We start from the raw sequence: 11,338 nt of genomic DNA, 5'->3' as shown, positions 1-11,338 counted from the left end.
CATTCGCCGAACCGGAGGGGACGGGAGCTTGGCTTCCTGAGCTCTGGCCAGGAGCTGGGTGGACCGGCAGGATGTAGACGGAGATTCGGCTTCACTGCAGCAACAGGAAGTCGCGAGTGCCGGTGGCTGTGAGTCCCATGGCAACAGGAACAACTTCCGGCCCGCCACCACCTTCAAGCCAAACAACAGGCACTCCCTTGGCAACCAGACCTGCCTCTGCAAAACAGGCCGGCAGGTCTGGAGGCCGGAAAATGTACAGCCAGCGGTTTGGAGTCCTGCAGAGGGAGATTAAGGGATCTACTCCCAAGGTGGTGGCGGTGGTAAGCGGAGGGCGTGTGTGCCGGATCCTGTAGGTTCGGCTCTCCGGGTCTCCCTGAATCCAACTTCTCTCCCAGCACTGCCTTTCCCTGGGGAACCTGCCGATCTGATGAGTGGAATTTTGGAAGAAGGAAAAACGAGGTCGTTCACTAGTTCCCCTTACTCGCTCAAGCCCTACCATTAGCTCTTTTACTCACAATCTCTAATATGAAGATTCACCAACACGGGGGCGGGAGCGGGGGCTTTTCTCTCTCCTAGGTCCCGGATGGAAATATGTCCTTTGCACTAAGGAGGGGGCGAGGAGATGAGGGTCGTGAAAAAGACATTGAGCCTGGAGTCTGGGCGGGCCACGGTTCAGTAGTACACCTTGGGCTGGTTCTGTGCCCCTAGGAAAGTCATCTGTGGAAGGGGAATTTGACTGTGAGGGTTGTGCATGGTTATAGAACTTCTCTGTGCCAACTCATGAGTAATAAGCAGAAACATCTGGAGGGGAGGGGCTGTAGAAAGGAGGACACCAACTGGATAGGACTTCAGCGAGGCAGACGGCTGTGCTAGTGACTGGAAACAGGAGCAAGCACACTGAACAGAGACCTCCTGGGTTTTAATTATTTTGTTGTTGGTTGTCAGGCTTGAACTCAGGTTCGTGAGCTTTTTTCCCACAAGGCTGGCATTCTACCACTTTGAGCCACAGCACCACTTCGTGTTTTCTGGTGATTAAGTGGAGATAAATGGCTCATGGACTTTGCTGCCCAGATTGACTTCAAACCATGATCCTCAGAGCTCAGCCTCCTGTGTAGTTAGAATTACTGGTGTGAGCCACCAGTGCTCGGCTCCAGGCGTTATTCTTGTTGCATTACTGCCCCTCTTCCAATTTGTCAGGACTTAGGTCCACACCTATAATCCTAGCTACTTCGGAGGCTGAGATCTGAGGCTGGAGATTCAAAGCCAGCTCCTGGCTCAGATTAATTGCTTGGGCTCCTGCATGCATAAGCACTGTAAGATACTGGAGTAAGTTCTATGACCCTGTAGGCTTCCTCCGCATTAGAAGCTGGATACTTCCTTCAAAGAACTTATACTCTGGTTGCAGCAACAACTCATATATAAACCATTAGAAGTGAGTATTGTCTATATTGTCTGTGATGGATGATTCTAGAAGGATAATCAAAGATTATAGTTGTGGCAAATTTTGGTCAATTTACAGACCTACTCCTTTTCTCAGTCCAAACTATAGGGCTGGGAGCTGGAAAACAATAGACAGGAAGCTTCTATGGCTGTAGTTTTCAGACTGAGGGACAAAAAGTGATTGACTCTGGAGTCCTGTATCCACATGTGCCACCCAGGGGTTGTCCATTTTGGGGGCATTATTACTTGGGCTGGGAATGCACAACTAACAGGAAAAAATATGACCAAAACAAAGAAGCATGTCTATTAAAATCTTGATACTTATAGGTTGATGAATTAAAAGGAAAAGGAAGAGGTCAGACTTGGTGCATCTGCTCCTCAGATGTCCTAGTGTGATAAGAAATGTTAGAGAGTTGCGTTAGGGAAAGAATCAAAAGCACAAATTGATGAGATTTGGACAAGGAATTCCCTAGGAGAAATCAATAAAAACTTACTTGCATGCCTGCTGGTAAGGATACATATTTTTCTCATTTGACAGATAAGAAAAAGATTCACTAAGCACAGTAATAGGTGGAAGCCAGATTCAAATCCAGAATGAAGGCATTGGATTTGTTGGTTAATAATGAGGATTGAACTCTGTGACTTTGTGCTTGCTAGGCAGATGTTCTATCATTGAGCCATACCTCCAGCCCCTTTTTGCACTGGTAGCTTTTGAGATATTGCATGGGCCAGCTCAGACTGTGATCCACCTATTTTATGCTTTCGACTATAGATGGGATATCAGATATGAACTACCAGGCCTAGTGTTTTTTGAGATAGAATCTTGAATTTTTTCTGGCAGGCGTGGGGGGTAGGGGGGGGGGGGGGGGAGGAGAGAGGAGTCTGGGCTGGCCTGGAACTGTAGTTCTCTCTGTCTCCCAAGCAGCTAGGGATTACAGGTGTGATCCATCAATATCTTGCTACAGATTTTTTTTTAAAGACAAACTGTAAACTATTTTCTGGAAACTTAATATGAGATATTATAGTAATAAAATTCTTCAGTAACAAGATCCTTAATCCTGTGTTGTTTTGTCTTTAGCATGTTTCAGAACTTCAGTGTCCAATATAGTAGTCACTAGCCAAACCTGACTTTGACCACTTGAAATGTGCCTGTCACATTTTGAAATGATAATATTTTGATTGTATTGGTTGAATAAAATATATTAGCAAAATTAATTTCCTGTTTCATTTCTGTTACTAGAAAATATAAACTTTCATATCTTTTATGGTATAAGTCTTGTTGAACAATATAGATTTTGTACTATATCAAGACTGTACTTAGATTGGGATCGCCTTTTCAAAGAATTCCAGGTCATACTTTATTCATACAGATCAGTCCCTTCCCATACAATTTCCTACACAAGATGCACATAGCATAACAGGGCCTCTTGGTCCAGTAGCTGTTACCCGGTTTTTCAGAACCCCTAACTTCCATTCCTCTCTTGAGGTAATTGCTTCTGCATGACCTTGGAATATGGTCCTATTCTCAGCCAGTGTTCTACCAGGAGTCCTAGTTCCTGCTGTGTCTCTTACCTATCATGCATCAGTGGTCCTGCTCTGCTTCTCTGTTGCATCTGCATTTCTAATGGTCCAGAAATAATAAGAGAACAGCACTCTGATTAACTGCCTGTAGGATCCAAATAATTTTGATAATGGATTATAGATAATCCCCTAACATCACCTTTGTGTCACCATCTACTTCAGGGAAGTATATGTACCTCAAGCCTTGATTATTATTATTACTTCGGTGGGAGTGGAGTTTGAACTCAGGGCTTGGTGCTTGCTAGGCAGATATTCTACCACTTGAGCCACATCCTTAACCTTTTTTGCTTTGGTTGTTTTTTTCTGCATTGTATCCTGCATTTATGCCCTGGCAGGCCATGTCCTTCCTCTTTATGTTCTGAGTAGCTGAGATATCAGCGATGGAGGGACATGCCACTTTGTCCAGCCTTTTATTGGCTAAGATGAGATCTCACAAACTTCACACCAGCTCTGATTAAATAATTTCTAGAGCTCTCTTTTTATTTTTACTACCACTTTTGCCCAAGGGATACTTTAGAAATACAGTCTCCAACTAATGATTCAATATGTGATTTTTATTTTATAATGATACAAAAATGATAGGAATTCAATAGAAACTGTACTTTGACCAGAGATGCTTTCCTTGTTTACATAAACTAGGCCATAGCATAGATCCTAGGCAGGCATAGGATCATGGGAATGAACAATAGACATTCAACAGTGTGCTGTGATGTTTGGTAGGTCAGATACGTTAAATGCGATTTTTTATTAACAATACTTTCAACTTATGATAGGTTTATCAGAGTGTAGTCCCATTATAGAGCAAGAAGCATCTATATTTGAGACTGATTTTGTAATTCTTAAGCATAAACTCAGAAAGTAGAAAAAGTTACTCCTCAAGTGCTTACACTTTTCAGTTATCATGGATTGTACCCAATTTATTCTTCAGTATCAGTCAAGGTCAGGATTCACTGAAGACATGCTTTTGATTTTTAGCTTAGTTATAAATATCATTTTTTTTTTGTTTTCAGAGAGCCAAGCCTCCCAAACCCCAAGGGACTGAGCGGCAAGGGGAAAAAATCCAACGCAAGCACCAGAAGTATCATGCTACTTTGGCTAACATTAAGTCACGTGAAAGGGATCGCCTGAAGGTTGAGTGGAGCCAACACAGTGACCGCAAGTCTTTTGCCAGCCTTGTGCAAGCAAGAGTCAAAGATGCCATGCAAGGGTTTCTCTTCCATACTGAAGAAAGACGAAATAAGTAAGGCTCAAAAAGCCCAGACTATGAGATACTACTGAAACTACAATTTTCTCCAGTGCTGGGGATCAAATTCAGGGCAACATATATGCTAGGCAAGCTCTCTACTTCTGAGTACATTCCCAGCCCCTAAAACTACGGTTTGGTATTGGTCAGTGAAAACCTGCAAGTGTAGTAAAGATCATGGCTGACTTACTCATACTCAATAGTTATTGATTATTGATATTTTTACTTGGCTTAACATATATTTGATGGAAAACAAAAGGAGATATTGTTTTATATTTCAGGTGTTTTGCTAGCTAATTGAAGATAAGACTCTCTTAGATTTGTTTGCCCCAGCTGGCTTTGAATTGAAATTCTCAGATTTTAGCCTCCTGAATAGCTAAGATTATAGGTGTCTGGCAAATAGATTTTAATTAAATAAATTATAAAACACTATATCCTTTTGTTTTCTATCAAAATATAGGTTAACCGTAAAATATTACAATATGATATTTTTTGTTTTCCTTTGCTTTCTTGTGCCAGTACTGGTGCTTGAACTGAGGGCCTCATGCTTTCACTAGCTGCACCATACCTCCAGTTCCTATTTTACTACTTTTATTGAAGATAAGCTTAATATTTTATTTGTGTATGGTCAAATACAGTAAGACACAGATTGCTGTCTACACATACTGCTGTCTTATGGAGAACTGCAATGATCTTTTCCTTGTGGAATTTATGATTTGACATTAATTAAGAAATTAAGTTTAACAAAAATCATGTAGTAAAATGGGGCACATTAATTTTCTTTGTCTTTTTGTTTCAGGCTACGTGAGCTTTTGGCAGCAGAAGAGTATGAGTATTTCATGGAAATGCAATCAAAAGGAGAAACCATTGAAGAGAAAAAGGATAGAATGAGAGAGAAAACCAAATTATTAAAACAGAAAAAAGAAAGAGAGAGACAGGATTTTGTGGCTCAAAAATTAGATCAGCAATTCAGGTAATGGAATTGGAAAAAACACATAAAGAGAATATGAAATTGGTATGTTTGAAAAAGACTTAGGAGTGCTAGTTTGCAGTAAATTATAGCCTTAGGGTTATGGAAATAGCTATTATACTTTTTAAGTCTTGGTAATTATATTATAGATGAGAGCAAGTAAAAATACTGAGTTTATCTGAAAATTTTGCTGCAATATTCTAGCTTGTCTTCGAAAGATAAGATAGCGAACTCATACTAGTGTTCATTGAGACATTCATTGCTATGAAGACTGCAACCATTTGCACATGGCAAAGTGAGTAGAATGCCCACGAGGTAATGAACACTCAAGAATAGTTGTGAATGGTATTGCTGGCTATGTGACATGGGGAGATACTTAGGGTTCTTGAGGCTTTGTTGCTTGAATTCTAAAGTAGGGACATTAAATTGTAGGACACTTGTGAGCACCAAATAAGTTATCATGTGTAAAAGTGATCTGTAAACTGTGAAGGACTCAAACCTTTACACTTTCTCTTTAACAATGCTTATTATCTTCTGTCTATCTACCTATCGATCAATAAAAGTAAGCATTTCTAAATCAGGGTTGCCTGAAGTCCAGTGAACAGATGAATCATTAGTGTATAGGGACCCAACACTTGATGTTTACTGTTTTAATCTTTTCTCTATTTAATTTTTATATATCTAATAACTTATAAGATATAGTAGCCATGATAGCATACAATTAATAATTGTATTTGTTTGCTGGCTCTTAGAATTTTCTTACTGGACAGAATAAATAATTGCAGAAGTGTGAAGGCCTACTGATCTCCTCAGACATGTGTGGTACGGGGATCTCTCCACACACTATCAATTTGGTGTGGTTTAGCAGCCGCCATCATCAATGCCTCAACAGTATTTGTACTCATTGATTTTGTATAAGGAAGAGAATTATTTTAAGAAAATCATCAGAGGGCTGGGAAGTTGGCTCAGGGGTAGAGCGCTTGCCTTGCATGCCTGAGGCCCTGGGTTCAATTCCTCAGCACCACATAAGCAAAAAGAAAAAAGCTGGAAGTGGCACTGTGGCTCAAGTGGTAGAGCACTAGCCTTGAGCTAAAGAGCTGAGGGACAGTGCCCAGGCTCCACAACTGACAATAATAATAATAATTCCTTAGTTCAAAACTTTATTATGGTTTAATAATATGGTTTTTTTATTATGGTTTAATATTATGCTTTAATAAGCTCTGTAATAAAGGCTATAGCCTATAAATATACCACAATTGTTTGTTTGTTTTGCCAGTCCTTGGGCTTGAACTTGGCCTGAGCGCTGTCCCTGAGCTTCTTTTGCTCAAGGCTAGGACTCTACCACTTGAGCCACAGCCCCATTTCTAGCATTTTCTGAGTAGTTTATTGAAGATAAAAGTTTCACAGACTTTCTTGCCTGGGATGGCTTAGAGCCATGATCCTCAAAACTCAGCCTCCTGAGTAGATAGGATTACAGGTGTGAGCCACTGGTGCCCAGCTCCATACCACAGTTTTTTGTTTTTTTTCTTAAGTGACTGCATGGTACTTTGTAACCTATTTTTATTTTTAAAAGACAGGTATCAATTGTAGTCATTTATTTTTTTGTTTGTGTTGCAGTGTGAGATCGAACTGAAGCCCTTGCACTTTCAAGGCAAGCATTCTTCCATTGAGCTAAGAGTCTCAGCCTTTCCTGCCTGGGCTAGCTTTGAATCTGATCCTCAGATCTCAACATCCTGTGTAGCTAGGATTACAGGCATGAGCCACCACACCTAGCTAAGGAATTATTTTTAAGAATATTTCTAAGGAATTGTTCACAATATGTTTAATGTACATATATGTATATATTCAAGATACAAGAGATCTTGTGTTTGTGTATATACATACATATATGATACAGGATAGATACCTTGTACGTATATGTATCCTTATATGCATATTTGTATATATATGTATATATGAGGATATATGTGTATTAATTAATATATAGAGAGAGATATAAAACAAAGACTGGTGACCCTAGTGCTAGTATCATGCACACACATAAAACTGTAAGAAAATAGACTAACAAGTAATAGTTATTGCTTGATAGTGTTATTAAGGAAACTTTCTGTATTTTCTTGCTTTTCTTCAATAAATATAATTAATTTTGTAGTTAGAAATGTCATAATTTGTACTCTTTCTGTTTTTGGGCTTTTATTAATTTTTTTATTAATTACTTTTTAAAGTATGAATGATAGGATTGGGAAGGACTTTAATAAGATGCCTTGGCCAATTCTAGTGTAAATTTACTGATGAATTTGAGATGTGAATTTGGTTTTTAGTAATTATGTGTTCCTTCCCCCTTTCATTTATTTGTGTATTTTGGTACCCTAGCACTTTCAGCTTCTGCTACCTTGTTGAGACTTCCATAGAGTATGGATAACTGTTGGTTATCATTTATGTTGCTACTGAGCATGATTACATATCAGCTAAACCAGCAATATTTGTTGTGACAGTGCATAGTATGGAACATACTAAAAAGATAGGTGGCACACTTATCATCTCAGCAGTCAGGAGACTAAGGCCAGGGGGTTGTGAGATCCAGGCCAATGAGAGAGGTGGGGGGAAGAGAGAAGAGGGGGGAGAGAGGCAGGCAGATAGACATTTGTGAGCCCAGCCCTTAAAGAGATTGGAGAAATGAGACTAGTCGAAATACCTGATGTGTGTAGTATTACCAACCACTGTCATGATCTTAGGTCTCATCCTTTCAGTCTTAGCAAGTCAAATATCTTCAAAGTTTTGAGCTTGTTTCACAGCTTCAGCTTCCTGGTGCTGCATTGGACTTAGAACCAGGAGGATCCATTGTTCAGAGCATTGCTTTCAATCAAAGGTTTTCAAACTTGGATGTATACTAGAACTTCTTGGACTGTTAAAAAAATACTGATACCTGGTTATCCAACCCCAGATGTCTGATTTTACTCATCTGGCTTAGAAGAGAGACAGGGAAGAGTAGAATATTGGAATTTTAAAAAATATCCCTAGGTAGCTCAGTGGTAGAGTGCTTGCCTTGCATGTATGAGGCCCTGGGTTCGATTCCTCAGCACCACATAAGCAGGTTTGTGTTGCTTTAACAAAATACCCAAGGCTTGGTAACTTACAAAAATCCTTATTTGGCTCACTATTGTGGTGGCTGGAAGGTCCAAATGGTCTGAAGCCAACATCCTGATAAGGACCCTCTGGCTGTGTCACAACACCATGGAGAGGTGGGAAGGGACAAAAGGAATGTGAAAGGAGCATGTGTACAAAAGAACAAGAGACAGGGGAGGGGCTGGGCTCACTCTTTTATGACTGAAGACAACAATATTCCATTCATGGGGCTGGTGACCCTATGGCCTAATTATTCCCATCCAATCCCACCTGTGGTGAGACCGTAAAGATTCCACCACTTCCCCTACAACTTAGCACACTTAAGGACCAAGCTTAAACCCTCTGTAAAGCAGATTCAAACCATAGCAAGCTCAGTGAAGAACTTTTTGTGAAGGTATTTGAATGACTATGACTGAAGGAGAGGCTAACTTGATGTTCAGCCCTGATGTGAAAGAGCAGGGGCCAGGGGGCAGGACCCCCTCTGTGGGGAAGGCAGGTGCAGGAGAAGCCTCTGGATGGTATGCCCGCACTGGCCCCAGAGCTTTTTCTTGGCGGTGCATGCAGCATCTTCTGAGCAGTCCTGACTGCATTGCCGCATTAGAGGTGCCTATCCCTCCTGTTTGCTGCACCACAATGTAACGAGCCCCAATTATCTAGCAAGCTTTTACATCCATTATTGCTTGCCTTACCAAAATCTCAAAGGCAGCTATTTTGCAGCTGAGGAAAGAGCTGAGGAAATTTTGATCCAAGGCCATGCAGGAAATGGCAGAGCTAGGATTCAAAGCCTACTCTGACTGACTCCTGTGTGTGCATCTTAGCAATGTCTTCCTGGAACTTGCCTCCCTGCTCCCTCCTGCTCCTCTCTGCAGATGGCCTATAGTCAGATCTTTGGCTTTCCTCATCCCTGACTGCATAGAGATGTACATAAATAGAGTGGGGCCTCATGAAAAGCTTTAGACACAAATTCTGCTTTCAGGGAACACTGTGAGGAGCTCCGCACGCAGTTGTTTACCATCCATGAAAAGGTAGTGTCGGAGGAGAGGAAAGCACAGGTAGCCTTCAACGAGGAGCTGAAGAGACAAAAGCTGGAGGAAGAAAAGATGTTTGCCAAGCTCTGGGAGGAGGACCGCTTAGCAAAGGAAAAGCGAGAAGCCCAAGAGGAGAGGAGACAGAGGGAGCTGGTGGAGAACACACGCCTGGGGCTGACCACGCAGATTACTAGCAACCTGGCACAAAGGCAGGAGGCTCTGCGGCTGAAGAAAGAGGAGATGCACCTGCTGGTGATGACTCTTGCTAAAGGGTGGAGGGTTCCATAGCTCCCAAGTACTGTGTGACTGTACAGTCTGCCCGAGGGCCTGAGTGGCTTCCCAAGGCGCATTACCAGTTTTGGACTCTCAGTGCTGCTTAATACCCATGTCTGGCACCGTGGCTTACATCTGTAACCCTAAGTACTCATGAGGCTGAGATCTGAGGATCACAGTTTGAAGCCAGCCTGGGCAGGAAAGTCTATGAGACTCTTAACAACCAGAAGTGGAGCTGTGACTCAACTGCTTGAGCACTAGCCTTCAATGAACAGCTAAGGGACAGCACCCAGGCCCTGAGTTAAAGCCCCTGTACCAGCACACCCACGCCCAAATATAATGTACCCATTATTTTGTGCAGATGTGTACAAAAGTATTAAGGCTAGAAGGCTAGTGTACCAAAATGCTAAATAGCTGGGTACTGGGTACTGTGATTAAAGGAGATTTCTTTTTATACTCTTCTGCATATTTGAACTCCACTAGTACTTTATGATTTCCCTCATACACAAGAATTTACACACAGCTTTATTACTAACCCAGCTGTGAAAAGCCAAGTTTTGTTTCTTATAATGCCTTTGAATTCAAGTATGAATGTGTGTGTCCATGTGAATGCATGTACACTTGCATATTTCCAAGAAATCCCATAGTCTCATCTTGTGTAGCAAATGCACTAACTTAATTTGTCTAACTGTACTAATGCATCATCTTCATTATTGTTCTACCTTAGGAATATGACAATGCACAGATTAAATTTGAGGATGAACAAGAGAAGATGAAGAAACTGAAGGCAAAGCAGGAACTGAGGACCACTTTGCAAAAGGCCTTACAAGAGAAGATAGAACATATTCAGCAGGAGTACAGAGAAGAGCAGGACTTGAACATGAAACGTGTACAAAGAGCCCAACAAAACTTACAGGAAGAAGAAGATAAAAATAAGCAAAAAAGAGTAAGACTTTTATTGCCCACTTCTAAGTCCTGTAGGGGATTTCCAGTTGGGTGCTCAGTCTTGTAGAAAGCAGCCCTAAATACAAGGGTGCTGCAGGTACACTATGCTCCAGCAGCAGCAGGAGCCAGTAATATCTGGGAGGTCAGAAACAGAAATCCCAAGGCTACAGAGTCATATTCTTCATACCAAAATTTTGGCAGGGATGGTGAATGTTTAAATGAGTGCTCCAGGTTGATTCCAGCAATCAAGGAAGTTAGAGAGCTCCTAGAATTTGAGGAAGACAAACTGGGACAGTAGTGTTTGAGTCAGTACTTAGACGATACGTGAGGCTTTGTGTCAGGCAGAGATGAAGGGAAAGCATTCTGTATCAGAACAGATTCCTGTACCTTCAGAATTTGGTTGAACTTTTTAAGGATTTTGCACTTGTCCTACAGGTGTTTTTTAACTGACTTGTTGTGATGTGTTTTAATGTTTGCTTTGGTTTAGCTGTTTTTCAGATAGTGTCTTGGGTTTTTTGTTTTTTGTTTTTTGGCCCGGGGCCTATCTTAAGTCATGATTCTCTTGATCTCTATCTTCTGAAATAGCTGGTTGACATGGCTGTCTTTTTTTGTTGTTGGTGGTGGTAGTGGTGGGGTTTGAACTCTGGGCCTGGGTGCTGTCCCTCAGCCCTTCAGCTCAAGGCAAGTGCTCTACCATTTGAGTCACAGTGCCACTTCCAGTTTTCTGGTGCT

At 41.3% G+C, this 11,338-nt stretch overlaps 1 protein-coding gene across 1 annotated transcript in view; it reads left to right on the top strand.

Annotated features, from left to right (window-relative positions):
* Positions 1–31: 31 nt before the first annotated feature.
* Positions 32–11,338, top strand: part of Cfap53 (cilia and flagella associated protein 53) — a 17,405-nt gene continuing 6,098 nt past the window's right edge. The window contains exons 1-5 of the mRNA XM_013018986.1: positions 32–320; positions 4,032–4,261; positions 5,064–5,237; positions 9,337–9,640; positions 10,389–10,607. Coding sequence (XP_012874440.1) covers positions 138–320; positions 4,032–4,261; positions 5,064–5,237; positions 9,337–9,640; positions 10,389–10,607 — 1,110 coding nt within the window. The 5' untranslated portion in view covers positions 32–137. The remainder of the gene's footprint in view (positions 321–4,031; positions 4,262–5,063; positions 5,238–9,336; positions 9,641–10,388; positions 10,608–11,338) is intronic.

Source organism: Dipodomys ordii, unplaced genomic scaffold, assembly GCF_000151885.1.
Source record: "Dipodomys ordii isolate 6190 unplaced genomic scaffold, Dord_2.0 Scaffold43, whole genome shotgun sequence".
Taxonomy (NCBI): domain Eukaryota; kingdom Metazoa; phylum Chordata; class Mammalia; order Rodentia; family Heteromyidae; genus Dipodomys; species Dipodomys ordii.
The sequence above is the reverse complement of the archived record's forward strand: the minus strand, read 5'-3'. Positions and strand labels throughout refer to the sequence as shown.